Source organism: Lipotes vexillifer, unplaced genomic scaffold (genome assembly GCF_000442215.2).
Source record: "Lipotes vexillifer unplaced genomic scaffold, Lipotes_vexillifer_v1.1 scaffold1055, whole genome shotgun sequence".
Classification (NCBI taxonomy): domain Eukaryota; kingdom Metazoa; phylum Chordata; class Mammalia; order Artiodactyla; family Lipotidae; genus Lipotes; species Lipotes vexillifer.
This window is the reverse complement of record NW_006785407.1, coordinates 1,454,664-1,477,624: the sequence shown is the minus strand read 5'-3', so window position 1 is coordinate 1,477,624 and position 22,961 is coordinate 1,454,664. Positions and strand designations below refer to the sequence as shown.

The 22,961-nt window shown below is 52.4% G+C and overlaps 1 protein-coding gene across 1 annotated transcript in view; it reads left to right on the top strand.

Annotated features, from left to right (window-relative positions):
• The first annotated feature begins 9,835 nt into the window (after positions 1-9,835).
• LOC103076375 (solute carrier family 22 member 1) overlaps positions 9,836-22,961 on the top strand; it is a 34,669-nt gene continuing 21,543 nt past the window's right edge. The window contains exons 1-3 of the mRNA XM_007457587.1: positions 9,836-10,246; positions 15,399-15,502; positions 20,748-20,902. Coding sequence (XP_007457649.1) covers positions 9,836-10,246; positions 15,399-15,502; positions 20,748-20,902 — 670 coding nt within the window. The remainder of the gene's footprint in view (positions 10,247-15,398; positions 15,503-20,747; positions 20,903-22,961) is intronic.

Here is a 22,961-nt window from a genome sequence, read left to right as displayed (position 1 = left end):
ACTCGCCGAGTTAGAGGAAAGCAAAGTTGAGTGGGGTCTTGTTGGTCGTCACCCCTGGACAGAGTGACAATGCAGGTCACTTGGCAGCTGCTTTCAGCACCGTCCTGGAGAAAGTGGCCCAGGGAGCAAGCCTCATTCCACCAGAGCAGGGAAGTGACGTGGGTGCTGGATCCCATGGGGTGGGTGTGTAGAGGGTCAGGTCCCAGGCAGACCCTGTGACCCTTGGCTTCAAATTTTTTAAAAAAAGTTGACAAGACGTACAGAGAATTTGAACATACAGGACAAAAAACTTTTTCCCCGCAACTGTGCAAGAGTGAGCTGCCTCCCTGGTGCCTTGTCATCCCAGGCCCCTCAGGATGTCACCCCCCACGAGCACAATGCACCCTCTGGACCCAGAGCACCCATGTGGTCCTGCCAGATGTCATGGCAACGCCGTTTTCAGTAAGAGGACCCCATTCAGAATCCTGTCCAATTCAGTTGCCCTGTCTTTCTTGAGTTTCCCTCAGTCTGGAAAGTTCCTCAGCCTTTCTTTGACATTGGTGACCTTGACACGTGAGGTCACCCTCCTCATCCTGACGGTGCTCTGACACGCCTGACGGTCACTCTCCCCTCAGGGACGCTCTCGCCCACCCTGCCGCTGGGACGAGGCCTGTCCTGCTCTGCCCACCTCACGGCTTTGGGACTCGTTCTAGAAGCGCGGGGCAAGAGGCGAGCGGCTCAGGATGAATGAAACCACACCTGAACTAGAAGGTCGCGTTGACGTGCAGACGGATTGTCGTACGGTGGCATTTCCCGAAGTGCGCCCCACGGAACACTCGTTCTGTGTGATTGTGACAGATGTTCTGCAAAAATTGGAAACAACTTATGTGCAAGAAAGTTTGGAAAAGGCCGAATGAAAGGTAAATGGCTTTTCTTGCTATGTGGCTTCTCAGAGAGTCTTTAGAAGGAGACACTGCTGGGCGGAATTACAGTAGGAAACGTGGCCGGTGAGTCTCCGAGCAGGGGAACGGCACGCAGCAGTCCCTGGATGCTGGCCCGTGTCCCCTTGGGGGACCTGGGGGGGTGTGGACAGCCCGCTGAGGGTGCTGTCACCATGGGCACGGCTCTGTTGCTCCCTGGACAGTCCCGAGGAGCAGGGTCGTGGGTTGTCTGTTCGAGAACACGCCGCTGCTGATTAACGACCACAAGGCCAAGTGGGCCTTGTGGCTACCCGCTACCTCAGACCTGCCCTCCCCGAGGAAGCCTCCGCTCCCTCCCCCACCTTGCCCCCCCGATTTGCGTTCCCCCACTATTCTCTCCCTGGGGTCAAGTTCCCCAAGAAGTTGACCCTGAGCCCTGATCTTGGAGTACAGTTGACCCTTGAGCAACACGGGTTTGAACTGCACAGGTCCACTGAGACGCGGACTTTTTTCAATAGATACCATAGTACTACGTGCTCTGTGGCTGGCCCGATCCGTGGATGCGGAGCTGTGAGTGTGGAGGAGGGTGACTCTGGGCTTGAGCATCCCCGGATTTCAGGACGCCTGGGGGTCCCTGGCACCAGCCTCCTGTGGATACCAATGGACCACTGTACTGGAACCACTGAAATGGTGCTCCGACCCCATCCTTCATTTATTTCCCCTCATTTGAAGGCTGGGGTATAGACGTTGTTACGGGTTGAATCTCGTCTCCCCAAAACCCACATGCTGAAGCACTAACCCCAGTACCTCCGAACGTGACGTGGAGACACGGTCTTTACTGGGGTGATCAAGTGAGGTCAGTGGGGTCAGTCCTAACCCACTAGGGCTGTGTTCTTATAAAAAGGGGAAATTTGGACACAGGGACAGGCGGCGCCAGGGGAAGAGGTGTGAAGAGACAGGGAGGAGCCCGCTATCCACGGGGCAAGGACGGAGGCCTGGGACAGCCTTCGCTCGGCCCTCAGTAGCAGCCAACACTGCCGACACCTGAATTTTGGACTTCTGGCACCCAGATCTGTGAGGCCATGTATTTCCGTTGCTTAAGCCACCCAGCCCATGGTGCTTTGCTACAGGAATTAATCCAGAGATCAGAGGCCCAGCCTCTGGCCTCCAGGAGCTCACAGCCTCCCAGAGCGGCCGGGCAGTGATGAGACTCGTGGAGGGCGACCCCATGGCTGTGCTGGGTGCCGGCCCCTAGGCCAGGCTGCCCTACGTGACGTTTCACTGCCTTTCATGCCCGTCATGGCCCACGCCAGTCGCCTTTCCTGGGATTTCCTGAAAACACTATGCAGAAGATCCATGCAAACAGTCCTGAAAGTCTTTCAGGCCAAGTATCATGAGAGATGCTAGAACACCTCCTGAGTCACGATGCAGGTTACAGTTGTGCCCACAGGTGCAGGGCCCTGGGGTGGTAGCTGGCACGGATACACCTTTAACTGTGTGCCAGGCAGTTGACAGATACCAACTCATCTAATCCTCATGGCAACCCTGTGGAGTGGATACTCCTGGTATCCCATTTTGCAGATGGAAAACTGAGGCCCTGAGGGTTAGGCAGTCAGTCTGAGGTCACAGCTGGTGAATGACGGAGATGGCATTTGAACCAAGTTCTTCTGGCTCAGGATTTGTGCCTTTAACTGCCCATGTATACTAGCCCCTCAGAGGCCAGTTCACGGGTGGGAATGAGGCTGGAGGAGGCCGGTGGGTAGGTTGTGAAGGGAGGGGTCAGGCTTGGCGTTGGCTTTGCATCCAAGTAGCTCCTGCAAGTTAATTAGTTACTTAGCTTGGATTCTGAGGTGAGGAGAGAGTGCTTCCTGCTTTACTGGGTTAGCATGGAGACTGAGAAGTAACAGCTGGTGTTTGGTCCGCGCTCAGTGCATCAGCATCGTTCTTGGTGGGAGAGGAGGGCCCGCAGACTGGGGCTTAAACAACAGAAATTAATTTTCTCACAGTCCTGGAGGCTGGAAGTCTGAGGTCAAGGTGTTGGCAGGGCTGGTTCCTCCTGAGGCCTCTCTCCTTGGCTTGCAGACGGCCGCCTTCCTCCGGGTATTCACATGGTTGCCCTGCCCTCTGTGTGTGTCTGTGTCCTAATCTCCTGTATATAAATAAGAAACTCTGTGTATAAGTTTAGGGCGCAACCTACTGACCTCATTTTAACTTGATTACCTCTTTAAAGACCCTGTTTCCGAATTCTGAAGTACTGGAGTTAGGGCTTCAGCATGTGAGTTTGGGGTGAGGGAGAGCACAGTTCAGCCCCTAACTGGGAACAAAAGCTACAGTGCACTCAGGAGGTGGGGAACACAGACGCTTTTCAGGCCGGGCTTCTGGGAACCTCTGAACACCCCTTAGGGGCACCCCTACGTGTGTACACACACGCACACATACACACACAGTGCTGGCACACCCGTAAAATTAGATCCAGTCATAAATGTAAGAACTGTTTCTTGAATGCTTTCTATCTGCTGGGCACAGTGGAGCTTGGCAGTTGTGAGCAAAATAGAGTGTTTCTGAGTCCCATGGTCCTGAGTCTCTTCCTTTAACTATCTTTTCTTTTTTTTTTTTTTTTTTTTTTTTTTTCCGTGCGTTGTGCGGGCCTCTCACTGTTGTGGCCTCTCCCATTTGCGGAGCACAGGCTCCGGACGCGCAGGCTCAGCGGCCATGGCTCACGGGCCCAGCCGCTCCGCGGCATGTGGGGGTCTTCCCGAAACGGGGCACGACCCCGCGTCTCCTGCATCGGCAGGCGGACTCTCAAGCCCTGCGCCACCAGGGAAGCCCCCTCTTTTCTTTTTAAAATTTAATTTAATTTTTTTTTTTTTTTTTTTCCGTGCGTTGTGCGGGCCTCTCACTGTTGTGGCCTCTCCCATTTGCGGAGCACAGGCTCCGGACGCGCAGGCTCAGCGGCCATGGCTCACGGGCCCAGCCGCTCCGCGGCATGTGGGGGTCTTCCCGAAACGGGGCACGACCCCGCGTCTCCTGCATCGGCAGGCGGACTCTCAAGCCCTGCGCCACCAGGGAAGCCCCCTCTTTTCTTTTTAAAATTTAATTTAATTTTTTTTTTTTTTTTTTTCCGTGCGTTGTGCGGGCCTCTCACTGTTGTGGCCTCTCCCATTTGCGGAGCACAGGCTCCGGACGCGCAGGCTCAGCGGCCATGGCTCACGGGCCCAGCCGCTCCGCGGCATGTGGGGGTCTTCCCGAAACGGGGCACGACCCCGCGTCTCCTGCATCGGCAGGCGGACTCTCAAGCCCTGCGCCACCAGGGAAGCCCCCTCTTTTCTTTTTAAAATTTAATTTAATTTTTTTTTTTTTTTTTTTCCGTGCGTTGTGCGGGCCTCTCACTGTTGTGGCCTCTCCCATTTGCGGAGCACAGGCTCCGGACGCGCAGGCTCAGCGGCCATGGCTCACGGGCCCAGCCGCTCCGCGGCATGTGGGGGTCTTCCCGAAACGGGGCACGACCCCGCGTCTCCTGCATCGGCAGGCGGACTCTCAAGCACTGCGCCACCAGGGAAGCCCCCTCTTTTCTTTTTAAAATTTAATTTAATTTTTTTTTTTTTTGGCCCCATGGCATGCGGGATCTTAGTTCCCTGACCAGGGATTGAACCCATGCCCCCTGCAATGGAATCAAGGAGTCCTAACCACTGGACCGCCAGGGAATTCCCTTAACTGTCTCTTCTTTTTTTCTGTTTTGGATTTTCACCAGAGACCAGTCTGGGAATTGCATGTCATCCAACAGGGGGAAGTTGTGCATTTGTGCACAGCCAGGAGGAGTCATCGGACTCTCTCCCCTGCTGTCATAACAACAGCTCACCCCGACCCAAGGCCTGAGCTTTAAGTCCATCTGCTGTGTCCCACCTGAGTTGGTTCGGCCCGCAAGCTAAGCATGGGGTTTATGTTTTTAAATGGTCGAAAAAAATTAAAAGAAGAATATTACGTGACACATGAGAATTGGATGAAACTAAAATTTCCACGTGCCGAAATGAAGCTCTATGGGGAGCTGGGCGCACGTGTTCATTTACGTCTCATCCAGGGCTGCGTTAGCGCTTGGACTGAAGGGGAGCAGCTGCAGAGACCAGACGGCCCAGAAAGGCCACTACGCCCAGGCATTTACCGCGGGGCCCTTTACAGAAAAGCTTACCTCCCGCCCCAGGCTTTCTGATCCGCTTAGCCGCGCCATGGGGTGGGGCGGGTGCAGACCCATTTTGCAGTCGTGAGGAATAAGGCTTAGAAGATGAGTAGCGTACAGCTTGGTGCTGATGGAGGCAGGCTTTGAACAGGCTTGCTGACTCCAAAGCCCCTCTCCCATGCGCTGCCCATACACTCTTTGGACGTGGCCCGGTTCACAGCAGCCCCCAGACTAGTCCCCTCGGTTAAGGGCAAGCCAGTCCTTCCAGATGCGCAGGCCAAACGCCTTGGTGCCTCTGGACCCCTCCCTTGCTCTCATAACCACACCCCATCCATCAGCAAATCCGTTCCTCTCTACCTTCAGTCATATCCTGAGTTTGCTTCTTTCCATCCCGGCCTCTTGCTCAGGCTCAGACTGTCTCCGGGGGCCCGCAGGGTAAAGCCCCAGTCCCGGCGGGGCCTGCAGAGCCCTGTGCCCTGGCCCGTGGCCCCTCCAGCATCCGTCCCTTTGCTCCCTACGCTGGCTCTCCGGCAGTCCTGCTGGCCTCCTCGCTAAGCCCGCCGGGCCCCTGCTCTTGCCGGCCCCTCTCTCTGGAACACTCTTCCTCCATCCGCAGGGCTCGCCCTCCTCCCTCCCTCAAGGCTCACATCACCTCCGAGAGGCCATCCCTGACCGCTGGTTCTGCGGTCACAGCCTGCACCTTCCTGCTTAAGATCTTCTCTGTCGCTCTTCCCACCTACTATGATACAGTCTAGCATGTCCCTTGCTGAGTACAGACCTCTGCTCTGAGACGTTTGTTTCTTCGTTCACTGCTGCGTCCTCAGTGCCCAGAGCAGAGCCTGGCAGACAGTAGGCGCTCTACTTTTTGCAGTGGGTGAGTGAGTGGGTCCCTTTGTGGGGACAGGGCGGTGGGTAGCTGAGGGCTGAGCGGCTTCCTTTGGACAAGGCTTCCACACAGTGTCTCGAGGCTACCCCGCCCTGGAATATTGTAGCCTCATCAGGAATAGAACCGAACTGGCTCCTGCCTGCACTCGTGGGCTAGCCCACGTCCCAGGAGCCCCAGCCTCAGTGGTGGCATCTGTGCGCACTCGGCCCTCTGAGCTCTGGAGGTGGGGAGGGTAAGTAGGGATTTAATAATGCCTGGCTTCTGCTGCCTGTGTCCTGGGACAGGTGAGGACAAGAAGACTGTCATGGGCAGCTGAGGCAGATGCAGGCCATTGGGAGGACAGCCCCGGTCCCTGGAGGACAAGGTGGAGGCCGAGGACGCCTCTGCTCTGTCCTCTGATTGAGGTCTGGGTGGGAGCATCCTGCCTGGCAGCCTTCTGTGTCAGTGGCTTGGGTGCAGTTAAAGCAGAACCATCGGAGCTGGCCGCTGGCTTTGGGGAGGAGCCTGGGGTGTGAGGGACAGTCCGTGCCCCTAAGAAAGGCTGGGCCTTTGATGGCCAGGCTGGAGCCTCATGGCGGGCTCCCGTGCTGTTCCCACGCTTCTGGCCGTTTCCATGCTTCTTGGTGTAGTTAACACCTGTCCCCTAATGGCCTTACTGAGCGGTGCTGCTTTGGAAGAAGGTGCCGGGGTCAGGGGCTGAGAGGAGAGGCCTCTCCACCAGGACGGTCCCCTCCTGACAGCGCGGAGAGGGAAACAGCGACCCTGGGCTTCGGTGCCGGGGCAGCCGCGGCCCACCCCGTCCCCGCCCCACTGCAGCACAGCCCGGGGCGGCGGGGGGGATGCCCAGTGGCGGCAGGGTCAGGAGCTCCAGGGCCAGGATCGCAGGGTGGCAGGCAGGCCCGTTCTCCCACAGCCCTTCTGGAAAGTCAGCCTGGTCGTGGTGAAATCACGCCACTGTGAGGGTCACCTGAACCTCGGGAGCCCTGGTGGCCGGGTTTTCACCTGCAGATCTGGGCTTGCCCCTAACGCCTCTTCCTTCTCTGTTTTCCCGGAGGGGAGCCCGGCCTCTCTTCTTACCTCTGAGGCCTCAGGAGGTCCCAAGGCCTGGGGAGAACTGTCCTGGGACAAAAGAAGCATATTTGCGTGAAATCTGTGTTTCATTGGCCGTTGGGCAAGTTGAGTGGCAGTGCAAGAGTCCTGGAAGCTTGGTCACTGGTCACTGGCCCTGGGGCTTTCAGTGAATCGATTTCTTGAGAATTGGCCGAGAGCCAGCAGCATGACAGTGGACAAGGGACTGACCTCTTGGGCCTTGGTTTCTTGTCTCTAACGCGTGGGTAACTCCAGGGTTCTCGCAAGATCACGTAAATATCAAGATCAGTGAGGAGCCGGCCCGTCACCCGAGAGGCCAGTGAGGATGGTGGCCCCGGCCTTTCCCAGCTGGCACTTACCCACGGGCCTTGGTCGCTTCTGCCCTCTGCAATCTGAGCCCAGGAGGACCCGGCCACCCCGATGTGAGCCTGGACCAGGGGCTGGGAGATGGGGGGGCAGGGAGTGATGCAGGGCAAGGGGAGGGCCTCCCTGCTCTCCGGTCCAAGAGGAAAACAGAGCTCCCAGGCCACGGAGAGCCGGAGGGCGCTCTCTCCCCGGAGAAAAGTGGACAGTGGTGTCGGCCTGGCCAGGGAGGCGGGGCCAGGGAGGGTCCTGCTTCCTCCCCAGGTTGTGTTGGGGGCAGGATTGCACCCTGGCTGCTTCCCAAGCCAAGGACTCATGTCAGGGGAGCCCGTGCATTTGGGGCTGGTTGTGTTAGAAAAACCCAGTAGCTTCCTCCAGTGCAGGGAGAACCCAGCTCTCCCTTCTCCCGGGAGAGTCCCCTTCACTCCTCACACAGGACACTTCACTTTTGATCACCAAATGTGGGGTGTTTGCCCCACGCCAAGCAATTCTCTGCAGTACCAGCTGAGTGTCCCACAGTGTAGCCCAATTCTGACGCCATCTACCTGGAGAGAGCGTCAGACCCCGCAGGTTAAGGGCTCGGACCCACGACACTGCCCCCGCCCCTCAGATGCCTATCACTGTTAGGTGCCCAGGTTACCCACACTTCTGTCCGACTTAGCCGTAAATCAGGGTCCCATGACCTCTTCCCCCTTTGGATTCAAGTGATTTGCTAGAGCGGCTCAGAGAAGACAGGGAAACATTGATTTGTTCACCAGTTTATTAGAGGATACGGTGAAGGATCAGAGGACAGCCAGAAGAGGAGATACACAGGCGAGGTCGGGGAGGCTCCCAGCGCAGGAGCTGCTGGACCCATGGGGCTGGGGTGTGTGGGTGTGTTCGCTCCGAACCCTGGCTACTGGGATTCTAATGGACACTTCACCACGTCGTCAGCACGAACGCCAGTTTCAGCCCTTCTCCCCGCTCAAGAGAGAGAATGGGGGCAGGGCTGAAAGTTCCAAGTCTCTAATCACGGCTTGGTCTTTCCTGTGGCCAGGAGCCATCCAGGAGCACACCTGAGGCCACCTCGCTGAGCGGAAGACACTCCTATGGCTAGGAAATGTCAAGGGTTTCAGGGGCCCCGTGCCAGGAACAGAGCAGGTGGGGGGAGACCAAGATATAGTTTCTATTATCTCACTCAGCGCCTGGCCTGGGCGTGCCGAGGCCCTGCCGTGGGGAGGTTTGCCTGCAGCACTCTTCCTTCCCTCCCCAGCAGTGAGTGCTCAGTCCAGGTAGGGGGCGGGGGGTTTGCAGAGCTGCAGCCCCCTGAGGCGGGCTATATTACCAGGCCAGCCGGTGGCCAGCTCCCCTTGTCCACGGAGTGAAGTGGCGAGAGTCCCAGGAATGAGACGGTGCACGGGCAGCCCCTGCATCTGTTATCTGTCCCTCCTGTGTGCACAGGGAGGGACCTGGCCTGAAGGTCCGGGCTGAGCTGGGGGGAGGGGGAGGTGTTTTCTGCCTGTGCCTCTTTGAGGTCTTCTATCAGCACCTCTGGCCGGGGCCCATGGAGGTCTGTGCCCAGACGGCCCCGTTGGCCCGCTTTCCTGGGGATTCAGGGTGCAGTCTAGCAGCCGGGAGCCTGCCTGGGGACGCAGTGAAGCTGGGTGAAGTCCCACGTGGGTCCCAGAGAACATGGTCGTCCTACGTTGGGACAAGGAAGTAGGGAGACGGGTCCGTCTGGAGGGCTTGGCTCTCCCATCACCCCAGCCAGACCCTCACTCCACCCTGCATCAGATGCCAGTCACAAGTACTAGGTCCTGTAGCTGTGCCTGGCGGCCAGCGTGCTGTCTTTGGTTTATCTGGATGAGAGAGAGTTTTAAAGTAGGTAATCCCTTTGGAAGAGGGTGCGGGGAGGCTCACGGCGCCCTTGCTCACTGCTCTTGTGCTGTGAACTCCAACTCGACAGAATTAGGTCCTCAGCCCAGGGGACTCCCTGGCCCAGCAAACAATTTGGCCCGTCATCCTCCCGCCCTTGCCTGAAACACGTACCGCAGGGTGAAAGATTATTTCCAGTTGGTTGGCTTCCAGGGCTGTTATGCTTAGACAGCAAGTTGATTTCAGACCAGCCCATTGCACAGAAACCCACATGAGACACTGACCCTGGGCCCTGCGGCCAAAGAGGTCTGGTCAGAGCTATGAGGGTGGTGCTTCAGCCATGCTCACCGTGGACGCCCTGTGACTTGCTTGGGGAATTTCGGAGTGGCCGGGGAAGTGCATGGCTGGGAGTTGGTCTGACCAGTAAAGGTCTGGACCAGAGGCTGGCTGCTTTCTAAAATAAACTCACCCTTTGACTTTTGGTCGGGGTTGTGCTGAGCTGGGCCCAGCCTCGCTCACTGGCGTCTGAGCAGCGCAGGAGACAGCACTGGGACTTCTCTCCCCAGAATAATGCCGACGATGGACGACATCCTAGAACACATAGGGGAATTCAACTTTTTCCAGAAACAAACATTTCTCTTCCTCGCTCTGCTCTCTGCCGCCTTCACCCCCATCTACGTGGGCATCGTCTTCCTGGCCTTCACCCCGGACCACCGCTGCCGGAGCCCCGGGGTGCCCGAGCTGAGCCGTCGATGCGGCTGGAGCCTGGCCGAGGAGCTCAACTACACGGTGCCGGGCCCCGGGCCCAAGGGCCAGGCCTTCCCCCGCCAGTGCCGCCGCTATGAGGTCGACTGGAACCAGAGCGCCCTCGGCTGCGTGGACCCGCTGGCCGGCCTGGCCGCCAACAGCAGCCTCCTGCCTCTGGGCCCCTGTCGGTACGGCTGGGAGTATGACACGCCCGGCTCCTCCGTCGTGACCGAGGTACGCGCAGGCCCTGCGCTGGGCCGAGCCTGTGGGTTTCAGGGCCAGGGAGGAAATATATGACAAAGACTACAAGGTTCAGCTTCACGCCAGGAAAGAGGGAGCGGGGCCGTGTTCACTGAACTCTAGCATCAGCAGGCTCCAGGCTGGGCACTCGGGATTCTTCCCTTGTTTAATCCTGCACAGACTCTGGGTGTTAAAGGAAGAAACTGAGGAGAGACCATCGAGAGCCGGGCTGAGCTGGGTTGTTTGGATGCCGGTCTCTGGGGAGACCGGGGCTCCTCTTCTCTCTGCCCCGCTGCTCCTCGGCAGGCCTGCAGAATTCACCCGGGGTCTAGCTCCCCCACTATTAGAATTGTGAAGCGCCCCCCGTGTCCCGCCCCCCGCCACCCCACTGCATTCAAGAGCCATGGACACGTGACAGCTAAACACTGGCCTCTGAGCTGGGTGGAAGCTGCCCTGGAGTCAGACAGAATCCCAGCCATGCCCCGGATTGGCTGAGCGAAACTGAGTAGATTACTCAACCTCTCTGAGCCTCAGTTTCCTCATCAGTAAACCAGCGATGATAAAGCCCTGCCTTTATAGGGGTCAGCATGAAGGTGTTGAGCAGACAAGCCGAGCTACGCTGGGAGTCCCACGGACGGCCCGCAGGGGAGGGGGATGGTGGCAAAGGCTTTGCCTGCACAGTTTAATGAGTTATCTGAGCGTTTTCTTTGTGAATATTTTGGTAAAAAGGCACCAGGTTTTTTTTCCTTCACGGACTCTTTGGAAAGCGTTGTACCGTGACAAGAGTGGGCACTTGGAAACTGGCCTCAAGGTCACGTGGTGAAGCCGCAGACCCGAACTATGCAGAGTCTGTCTGTTAGCAAAGCTCGGTTTCAGTGAGGGTGCTACTCACCTGAAACAAGGGAACTGAGTAGTCTCAGCATCAACACACGGCTCTTGCCAGAGAAAAGCGCCGTGTCTGCTCCTCTGGCCTCACCAGCTCACTGTTTCGAGGAGGGCGGGGGCCAGAGCAGGGAGTTTCCCCCGAGGCGGGAGCAGGTGCGGGTGCTGTTGCACGAACATCTGATCTCCAGGGCATCCTCCAACGACAGATGTCCAATTGGAAGACTCATCTCCCAGGGATACTGAACTGTCCACTATTCTCGCTGGGAATCTAGAAACAGACCAGGACGGGGAGGTATTGTTCTCTGTGTCTGCCGTATACTCTGCTTGGAAAGGATCAGATGCAAGAATTCATCCACTCACTCCTCCATCTGTTCATTCAGTAAACGTATTCCGAGCTTTTCCTCTGTACGGGCACTGGGTGTGATGCCAGGAGGGAGACAGAGAAGAAACCTATGAGGTTTAAGGAGTTTTCAGTCTCCAGGGAGTGAGGGACAGATGGCAGTGGTGAGAATAAGACCAGCGTCCCAGACCATGTGTGGGAGATGCGGAGGGGCCAGTGGGCTCTAAGGAGGGGGATCTTAGCTACTGAGATGATCGCGGGGGTCTTCCAGGAGGAGGTGGCATTTTTTAAAAAATTGAAGTATAGTTAATGTACAATGTTGTGTTAGTTTCGGGTGTGCAGCAAAGTGATTCAGGTACACATACCTATATATCTATTTTTTTTCAGATTCTTTTTCCTTTAAGGTTATTACAAAATATTGAGTATAGTTCCCTGTGCTAGACAGTAGGTCCTTAGGAGGTGGCATTTGAATGAAGCCTCGGGTGGTATTTTGAGCAGCAAGGAGGGGGAACAGAGTGGGAGGGGAAGCGTGAGCCAAAGCTCAGGGGAGAGGGAGCTGGTGCTACATTCGGACAGCAACGAGCTGTTAAATTGATTGGAATCCAGGGTCCAGTAGAGGAGTCCCAGGGGAGAATGGTGGTACCAGCTCACCTTCAGGCCAGAGCACTGAGTCCTTATGCAGGTCACCAGATAAAATACAGGACGCCCGTCAAATTTGAATTTCAGGTAAACAACGAACAGTTTTTTAGGATAATTAAGTCCCAGGTATTGCACAACATTTGCTACAAATGTTGTGCAATACCTGGGAATACAACCGAGGCTGGGAATGCAAATACTGCAGGGGGCATACTTATACTAAAACAAAAGTTGTTTATCTGAAATTCCAATTCAACAGGGCACCATGTATTTTTTTTTCTCTAAATCTGGCCACCCTGCCTTCGTGCCAAACAAGGGAGCTTGCTGGTCAGGCAGAGGAGGAAGACCACCCTCGCTGGACCTCGGGGATGGTCCAGGCGCTGGTGGGCGTGGGGCTGGGGGCTTCGTCAGGCGGGGAGAGCCTGAGGAGGCCGAGACATGAGTCCCGGCGGGACTGTCAACCAACACAGTTGTCACAGGAATGAAAAGAAGAACCGATTTAAGAGACACAGGCCCAGCAGGGGCTGGGGGCCAATTTGCCAGAGGGTTCTGGCTGGGAAAGAAGGGGAACTGAGCTCCTGAAAACTGAGGCTGGAACACAGGGCAGTGGCAGTGGCAGTTTGTGCAGGTGTGGGAGCCTGGCCAGGTGGTAGCCTGAGCGGGGCGGTGGACTTGGAGAGGAGGGGACACAGAAGCGATTGGCCAACTGTGGGCTTCCAGTTGCCCTACGATCCAGCGTTGGGGAGGCCTGGGAGGACGAGCTGAGGGGCTGTAGGGTAGAGCTCATCTGGGGACCCGCGGAGTGTGAGGGCCGGTGGGGCCCGGGTGGAGGTGATGAAGGGCCATGAGAGCGCGGGCCTTGAGGTCAGCAGTGGGAGCACAATTTCTCCCACCGAGAAGGAGCGGGCTTCCCTCTAACTCTCCCTTCCCACTGCCTCAAAACCCCTTTTGTCCCCTCTTCTCATCCAAAGCTGAAGCTTAATTTGGGGAGAATTCACCTTCGTTGTTCATTTCTGCAGAAGTAATCTTTAACTTGGCCTTGCCTTGGACGTTGGAACTGGCTTTAGGGAGGACGATGAGGCGACCTGTTTGAATACCCGGCTCCGCTCCCCGCCTCGTCCTGGGGGCGGAGGTCAGGGTCCATCTGGGGCAGGAATGTGCCGTTTCCAACCTCGCCTGATCCCAGGGATCACCCGGATTCCGATCCGTATCTGCTGAGACAGGATCCACGGGAACCTGTATTCTAACGCGGACGCTGGGTGATTCTGTGCTCGGGCGAGCTTGGTGAATACTATGCTGCTCTATAGGTTGTATTCCCACCACACGGCCTGGTCCCAGTGAAATTCCAGCAGGGACGGTGACCCGGCCTAGGACACCCCATCCTGCACTCCCCCTGTGCAGCCCCAGGCTTTCCCCAGGGGCCAGGCTTGTCTTCCTGGTGGCACAAAAGTGTCTGGGGGCAGTGGCAGGGTTTGGGAGCACAGGGCCAGGCAGGCTTACGAGCCTTGCAGGTGCCTCCAGACCGAGACCCTCAGCGCAGCTGGGGGCAGAATCCTCAGGGAAGGCGGGGTTAGCAGGGAAGGCCGGGTGCCCCTTCCTTGAGCTCCGTGAACACTCTGGCTTCTGCACATCCCCGGGGAAGGATGGCACCCAGGGCATTTCAGGAAGGGTGGCAGGGATATCTTACAAAATTGCTGACTGCAAAGAGTAGAACAAACCCAGGGCAGAAAACCGGTGCCCTGCGGCTTTGGTGAAATCTAGAATGCACAGAAAGTCGTCTTGGGCGAAGTGGGCGGAGGCTGCAAAGAGGCAGCTGCGGGTGCAGACCTGGGACAGCTAGATAACACCCAGGAGTGGCCGCCCCCGCATTCTGCTGACAGGCACCAGGCAGCAGGAAGGCCAAAGATCTGCAGGAGAAGCTTCCTGGCGAGGGAGTGTTTTCAGCTGAATTTTAAAGGGGATAAACACCTGGACCGGCAGAGAATGGGAGTGACTTGTATCTCATTCTGTCTCTCAGATCTGAGCTACTCTTGCGAGCAGACAGCGGGCTCTGGGCATGAGACAGATGGTAGCGCGAGCTCAGTATTAGTTTCTGAAAGTCCAGTGGTAGCAAGGAGATTTACCTATATTTTATTTTTAACAGTGCTCATGATGGACCCCCGGGACCAGGAAAAGGGCATGGCTCGTGTAGGCAACTTTAGATTTTTAAAGGTGGTGGGTAACAAAGCCTCCACTGAAAAAGTTAAATGGTTTATTATCTACCAAACCATTTGCACATGATTTGTCCCTGCAGTGCCTGCACTAGCTCTGTGACGGTGACAGGACGGGCACCACACACCTATCAGACTGGGAGACTAAGGCCCAAAGTTGCTAAGTGACCTCCCTGCATCACACCCCACAGTGTCGCCTGGTGGGGCGGAACCATGAATCCAAAGTGTCCCTGGACACCACCCAGCTGGTGCTGTGCCAGGAATGGGGAGGCGAGGGCCCCCCGGCTGCCACCCCCAGCCCCTCTTGCGTCCCTGGGGCGCCGTCCTGCTTTCCACACCTCTGAGCTCTAAGCGGTGATGCTCCCGCACTCGGGCCTCCCAGCTTGCCCAGGTGTGTGGGCATCACCACGCGTGTGCCAGGCATGGAGGGAACCCCACACACACCAGTGTCCTTCCCCAGGGGACCCGTTCCTGCCTCTGCCTAGGTCTTTCACCCTCAATCCCTCCCTCTGAGTCTCCTGCCACCCCTGGGTACGCCCCTACTCCCTGCACACTGTGCAGCACACAGGCTGCTCCCTAGAAGCTCCTACCGCCAGGCCTGTGTGTCTTTGCTCAGCGATTCTCGTGTTGACACAGCTCCATCAGTCATGACCAATTTACATAATTACTGGTAGAATTTACATAATTAAACATATAATTAATATGAACTAAATTAAGGGCCTTGACCAATTCTGGAAAACACTTATTTTACCACATTTCTGTCTTTGGATAATTACTTTGTTGTATTTCCTTTAGAAACCTTCCCTTTTGGCCATGCTGTCGTTTGATAACTGTCAGTGGCACTTGACAACAGCGTCTTTAGTGTATATTGAGGGTAAAGCCACGATAAAGATATTAGGCATACAATGACATTGACTGAGATTCACCAGAAACCTTGAATTTGTCTTATGAAAATGTGGTAAAGAGAAAAAGGTGTGAAGCACCTGGGGGATCCCACGTTTTGTGTTGTACGTTTACGTTGTCCGGAGGGAGGATGGAAGGTGTAGTTTGACTTACAAACGGTCTTGACCCGCAGTTTAACCTGGTGTGCGATGACTCTTGGAAGGTGGACCTCTTTCAGTCCTGTGTGAATGTGGGCTTCTTCCTGGGCTCTCTGGGCACCGGCTACATTGCAGACAGGTACGTAAAGGCCGATCCGACTAAACAACATCAACACCATGGAGAGAACGGACTTTAGGGGCCAATGGCGGGAGAATGTGGCCAGTGGGAATCTTTGCAGAAGTTGAGGGAGACAAGACATGGCAGCGAGTGCTTTGGACTTTGTGGGGCAGCAGGACGGAGGCAGGTGGGGGTTTAGGATGGATTTCAGAGGTTGAAACTGCATGCAGAGTGTATAGCTGGGGTGTGGGGCTGAGAGGAAGGGGGACAAAGCCACTGTTTATGCTTCTAGCAGATGGGTGGAGGCGGGCAGGGCCAATTTTTGAGATGGGACAGAATGGTTAGGAACAGCGTTGGTTGCTGCTTTTTGGGGTGAAGCGGGTGGGAGCAAGCAAGAGTTCTGTCTTGGAAGTGGTAAGACTGGAGATGTGTTCAGAGTAGCCTGTGAGACAGAGAACAGAGGCCAAGTAGGCAGCTGGATTATGAGGTTTGGGCTAGAGTTAAATATTTGGGATTTGTCACCGGCAATTGGTATTTAAAGCTATGAACCATGTCTGAGATAAGCTAGGAGAGGGCACGTGGAGAGAAGATCCACACGTAGAAGGTGGTGGGCAATGGCAGTGTCAGTGGAAGGTTGAAGGTAAGTGAGAGATGAGAGGGTGGATTTTTGTGTGTGGATGACTCCTCCCCACACACCCCCCGCACCCTGTATTTCCTTAAAGCATATGCTAATTTCATCTTTACATGTGGGAAGCTGGAGTGAATTTTTCAGTCACAATAGATTAGAATATTTTTAGCATTTATTTATTTATTTTCAGGAGTAGATAATTTTCATGTATGAGTTTTAAAAATATATATTTGTTTTGTTTCTTAAATTCCGCATATGAGTGAGATCACATGGTATATGTCTTTCTCTGACTACTTTCACTTAACATCCATCTACGTCCATCTGGGTTGTCACAAATTTATTCTTTTCTATGGCTGAGTAATATTGCATTATATATATATATATATATATATATGTATGTATATACACACACCACACACACACCCCAAATCTTTATTCATTCATCGATTGATGGACATTTAGGTTGCTTCCATATATTGGCTATTGTAAATAATGCTGCAATAAACATAGGGGTGCAGATACCTTTTTGAATTAGTGTTTTTCTTTTCTTTGGAAAAATACCCAGATGTGGAACTGTTGGATTGTATGGTAGTTCCATTTTAAATTTTTGGAAGAAACTCCACACTGTTTTCCATAGTGGCTGCATCAATTTACATTCCCACCAACAGTGTATGAAGGTTCCCTTTTCTCCACATCCTTATCAACACTTGTTATTTATTGTCTTTTTGATAATAGCCACTCTGACAGGTGTGAGGTGATATCCTGTAGTTTTGATTTGCATTTCCCTGATGATTAGTGATGTTGAGCATCTTTTCACGTGTTTGTTGGCCATCTGTATGTCTTCATTGGAACAATGTCTATTCAGATCCTCTGACCATTTTAAAATCTGTTTGTTTGTTTTTTTGATATTGAGTTGTATGAGCTCTTTATATATTTTGGATATTAACCTCTTATCAGATATACTGTTTGCAAATATCTTCTTCCATTCTGTAGACAGCCTTTTCATTTTGTTGATAGTTTCTTTTGCTGTGCAAAAGCTTTTTAGTTTGATGGAGTACCATCTGTTTGTTTTTGCTTTTGTTTTCCTTGCCTGAGGAGACATATCCAAAAAATACTGCTAAGTCTGATGTCAAAGAGCCTACTGCCTATGTTTGCTTCCAGGAGTTTCGTAGTTTCAGGTCTTACATTTAAGTCTTTAATTCATTTTGAGTTTATTTTTGTATATAGTGTGAGAAAGTCGTCTAGTTTGATTCTTTGCATGTAGCTGTCCAGTTTTCCCACCATCATTTATTGAGGAGGCTGTCTTTTCCTTATTGTATATTCTTGTCCCCTTTTTCATAGATTAGTTGACATATGAATGTGGGCTTATTTCTGGGCTCTCTATTCTGTTCCATTGATCTATGTGCCTGTTTTTGTGCCAGTACCATAGTGTTTTGATTACAGTGGCTTTGTAGTATATTTTGAAATCAGGGAGCCTGATACCTCCAGCTCTGTTCTTTCTCAAGATTGTTTTGGCTATTTGGAGTCTTTTGTGTTTCCATACAAATTTTAGAATTATTTGTTCTACTTACATGAAAAATGTCATTGGTATTCTATGGTATTGTATTATATTGAATCTGTAGATTGCCTTGAATGAAGTATGGTCATTTTAACAATATTAATTCTTCCAATCTATGAGCACAGTATATCTTTCCATTTTTTTGTATTGTCTTAAATGTTTTCCTCAATGTCTTATAGTTTTCTGAGTACACATCTTTTACTTCCTTGGTTAGATTTATTCCTAGGTATTTTATTTTTTTTTGATGCAATTGTAAATGGGATTGTTTCCTTAATTTCTCTTTCTGATAGTTTGTCATTACTGTATAAAAATGCAACAGATTTCTGTATACTAATTTTGTAGCCTGTAACTGCTGAATTCATTGATTAGTTCTAATAGTGTTTTTGGTGGCATCTTTAGGATTTTCTACATATAGTATGTCTTCTGCAGTGACTGTTTTACTTCTTCTGTTGGATTCCTTTCTTCTTTCTTTTCTTTTCTTTCTTTCTTCCTTCCTTCCTTCCTTCCTTCCTTCCTCCCTCCCTCCCTCCCTCTCTCTCTCTCTCTCTCTCTCTCTTTCTTTCTTTTTTTGTCTGATTGCTGTGGCTAGGACTTCCAATATCATGTTGAGTAAAAATGGTGAGAGTAGATATCCTTGTCTTGTTCCTGATCTTAGAGGAATTTCTTTCAGTTTTTCACCACTGAGTATGATGTTGGCTGTGTGGTTGTCATATATGGCCTTTATTATGTTGAGGTATGTTCCCTCTATGCTTACTTTCTGGAGAGTTCTCCATTATAAATGGAGGTTGAATTTTGTCAAAAGCCTTTTCTGTATCTATTGAGATTATCATATGGTTTTTATTCTTCAATTTGTTAACGTGGTATATCACATTGATTGATTTGCAGATATGGAACCATCCTTGTATCCCTGAGATAAATCCTGCTTGATCATGGTGTATCATTTATTTTTAATGTATTGTTGTATTTGGTTTACTAATATTTTGTTGAAAACTTTTGCATCTATGTTCATCAGTGATATTGGCCTGTAATTTTCTCTTTTTGTGGTGTCTTTGTCTGATTTCAGTATCAGGGTGATGCTGGCCTCTTAGAATGAGCTTGGAAGCATTCCTTTCTCTTCAATTTTCTGGAATAGTTTGAACAGGATAGGTGTTAACTCTTCTTTAAATGTTTGGTAGAATTCACCTGTGAAGCTGTCTGGTCCTGGGTTTTTGTTTGTTGGGAAATTTTTTAAAAAATTACTGAGTCCATTTCATTACTGGTAATTGGTCTGTTCATATTTTCTATTTCCTCCTGATTCAGACTTGGGAGATTGTATATTTCTGGAAGTTTATCCATGTGTTCCAGGTTGTTCATTTTATTGGTATATAATGATTCGTAATAATCTCTTATGACCCTTTGTATTTCTGTGGTGTCAGTTGTAACTTCTTTTTCATTTCCGATTTTATTAATTTGAGCCCTCTGTCTCTTTTTCTTGATGAGTCTGGCTAAAGATTTATCAATTTTGTTTCTCTTTTCAAAGAAACTGCTCTTAGTTTCATTGACTTTTTCTATTGTTTTCTTAGTCTCTATTACACTTATTTCTGCTCTGATCTTTATAATTTCTTTCCTTCTACTAACTTTGGGTTTTATCTGTTCTTCATTTTCTACTTCCTTTAGGTGTAAGGTTAGGTTGTTTATTTGAGATTTTTTCTTGTTTCCTGAGGTAGGCTTGTATCACCATAAACTTCCTTCTTAAAACTGTTTTTGCTGCGTCCCATAGGTTTTGGATCATTGCGTAGATGACTCTTTAAAACAAGATGGCTGTGAAGGAAATGGGGAAGTGGAGAGGTGAAGGGTCCAGGAAGATGAGAGCAATATCATGGAGAGAGCAAGGAACCAAAGGGGCTCAGTCAAGGGCTGGACCCAAGTGCAGTGGGTGAGGCTGCCTTTGGGAGGAGACACAGGAGAAAAAGGATGCTGGTACTGTTATGTCTGAACACTCTTGGGTAAGAAGATGTGGGCTTCAGTCAAGAAGTGTCTCTATATAGAAGTTTGAGGCAAGAAGACATGGAGTAGATAAATGAAGTAGACATGCTGGAAGCCAGGGAAGAGGATGACAGAGGAAGGCAGAGGGCTTGCCGGGCCCGGCGGGGAGAGATCCTGGGTGTGGGTAAGTTCAATGTAACCACATAAGAGGTTGGTCCCTTCCTTCCTTGCCTTTTACTGCCAGAGAATGTGGGATAAGATTTAAAAGGTCGAATCAATAAAGCACAATTATGGGATGAAGTTTTAGCAAATAATTTGCCCATTTCATTCATGAAAAAGGAAGGGAAAAACGCTTTTCGACAGTTATACTCTTAGGGGCGGGGCTTCCCTGGTGGTACAGTGATTAAGAATCCGCTTGCCAATACAGGGGACATGGGTTTGAGCCCTGGTCTGGGAAGATCCCACATGCCGGGGAGCAACTAAGCCCGTGCGCCACAACTACTGAGCCTGCGCTCTAGAGCCCGTGCTCCACAAGAGAAGCCACTGCAATGTGAGGCCCACGCACCGCAACAAAGAGTAGCCCTCGCTCACAGCACCTAGAGAAAGCCCACACGCAGAAACGAAGACCCAACGCAGCCAAAAATAAATAAAATAAAATAAATAAATTTATTAAAAAATATTTATACTATTAGAACTGAAGGTTTTCCCAGAAAAACTTGTATGACCATCGATAAGACTAACTATGTGGGGGAAAAGCCTGGTTTCTGGTGCACCCTGTTAATAATAATACATCTGTTAAATACAAAGGCAACGAGAGGAGATGAGCCTGAGAAGTAGGAGAGTCAGTGAGGGAGGCCACTCATCCTTGGCTGAGATGCCATGCTGCTGAGAGTGATCAGGTTTCCTCTTCATAGTGGCTTAATTAACCCCGCAAGAGCCGCTGGTCTCTGTTCGCTGAGGATGGACCAGGTCAGGCTTTGAGGAGGGGCAGTGATCAATGGACTGCATGGTCCCTCAGACAAACTGTCTTGTCTCTCACTAGAGACACTTGCTGTCCCATCGTCCCTGTGAACGCTCAATACTCACCTCACCTCGCTGTCTCCTTGCCTCTGAAGGTTTGGCCGTAAAGTATGCCTCTTGGCCACCACCCTCATCAGCGCCATCTTGGGCGTCCTGACGGCCGTTGCTCCAGACTACACGTCCCTGCTGCTCTTCCGCCTGGGGCAGGGGCTGGTCAGCAAGGGCAGCTGGACGGCTGGCTACACCTTGAGTAAGCATCCGCTGGCCTGAGGTTTCCACACACTTTAAGGAGCCACGGAAGTCAGGTAGTGGGGTAAAATGGGATGAAGCCGAATGTGGAGGTGGGTTTTTTTGGGGGAAGAGGATGTTTGCAGGGTCTAGAGAAAGTGTGGTCATTCTAGCTGTATTTGTTGTCTGCGTGACTAGGGCTGGGCATGCTGTCAGGATGGCCTTCTCTCTCTCTCTCTCTTGCTCACTCTCTTTCTTTTTGTTTGAGAGACACTTACTTAAATAAATCAGTGTTTCCGTATCAACTAATCCGTTTGGGAAAAGAAGATCACATGTGATGTGGTTACAGCGATGGGGGTGTGCAGGAAGGGGAGACAGGTGGGAGAGTATTTTAACATTTTAAATATGAAAGAACCAGCATCTTTCAAAGTAAATACAACAAACTCAACTGGTTTGAAGGACACTAAACAGTTAGGAGAGAAGACATAGAGGAAATAAAAGAAGAGATAAACATAATGATTTAAAAAAATGAAGTGCAAAGCAATGTACTTCTATATACTATTTTTTTTTTTTCAAATTTTCTCGGAAGGGTAAGAATAGAAAATGAAAAACACTTCCTTAGAAGAAGGTAGTATAAGAACCATCTGTGCTTCCCGGTTTTGGGGCACATCAGACAGCAGTGAGGATAATCCACATTTCTGCCATGTCTTGCCATCTCTGAAAACGACGTCCTACGGCTTGGCATCCTGAGAAATAGTTCAGTAGAGCCAAGAAAAATCATATTCGTCCCTTGAGAAACCATGAACACGCTGTTTAAGTTTAGTGAGTTCAGCACATACTTAGTGACAGCCCAGCCACCTATATGCTGAGCGTGCACTACCTGCCACGTGATGAAAAGGATTAATTCTGAGGTCAAATCTACGCCCAACACTGACCGGCTGTGTGGTCTTACGGACAAGTCCCAGAACCTCTCCGTGCCTCAGGATCCTCCGCATGGGAACGACAAGGCTGTGAGATAGATGAAGCGCCCCAGGTGTAGCCTAGAGGGACGCAAGCCCCATACGCCTCCCTGCAGCGCGCACACCTGCTGCCATTTGGCAGGCAGGGGGCGAGATGGGGTGCCAAGAGAGATAAGGCCCCCGTCCTCCCTCTAGGAGCTCAAAGGCTAGAGAGAAAGGGAGACCCACCGGGAACCCCATTTACCTGCGGTGGAGCGAGAGCTACCCCTGGCCTCGTTCTTCCCGCGGCTGTCCCCGCTTGCTGTGGGCCACACACCCTCTGGTCCTGTGCACGCGGCTCCTGCGCAGTCCCCTGTATTGACTCCTCCTCTGCTCCCTGACCCCTCAACGTGGCAGGACCCAGGAGACTGTGCTCCCCCATCCCCCAGTCTGTCCCACCTGTGCCCCCCTCCCCAGCCCTGCTGTCCCCTTTACTTTCAAAATCCCTCTGGAACCCCATTCATCTCACTCCTGCTGTCTCCACGGCTCCCAGACACCAGCGTCACCTCACCTCCACGGTGGTCTCCCCGTGGCACCTACAGGCAGCAGCACAGTGAGCCTTTAATAGACGTGGGATTGCGTCACCCCTGTGCCGCGGCGGCTCTGCGTTTCCCGCAGTGGAGGCCAATGTTCTCGGCAAGCCTATGAGGCCCCCCAGGAGGGCGCATTGCCCCACTGACGGGGGTCCTCGTCCACAGGGCCACCGCGCTGCTGTTTCCTCTGCCTGGAACTCGCTTCGCCCTTCTGTGTTCGGCTAACTCCCTCACCTCTTGCAGGCCTTGGCTCAAATGTCATGCACGAGCTCCACCCCACTGCTCTCTGAAAATCTGCAACCCCTCCACCCTGGACTCTCCTGAATCCCCTCGGGCCATCTACCTTTTTTCTCCGCACAGCGCGCAGCGCGTTATGACCCGGCTGTGACTTCTCACTTGTGTGTGTCGTCCACCATCTCTCACGAGAATGCGGGCTTAGGAGGGCAAGACTCTGCCGACTGAGCTCACGATACATCCAAACACCCACAACAGGGCCAGGTCCCTGGCGGGCACTCAAAGACCGTCGTGGAATTAACGAGCGCCCCCGGTG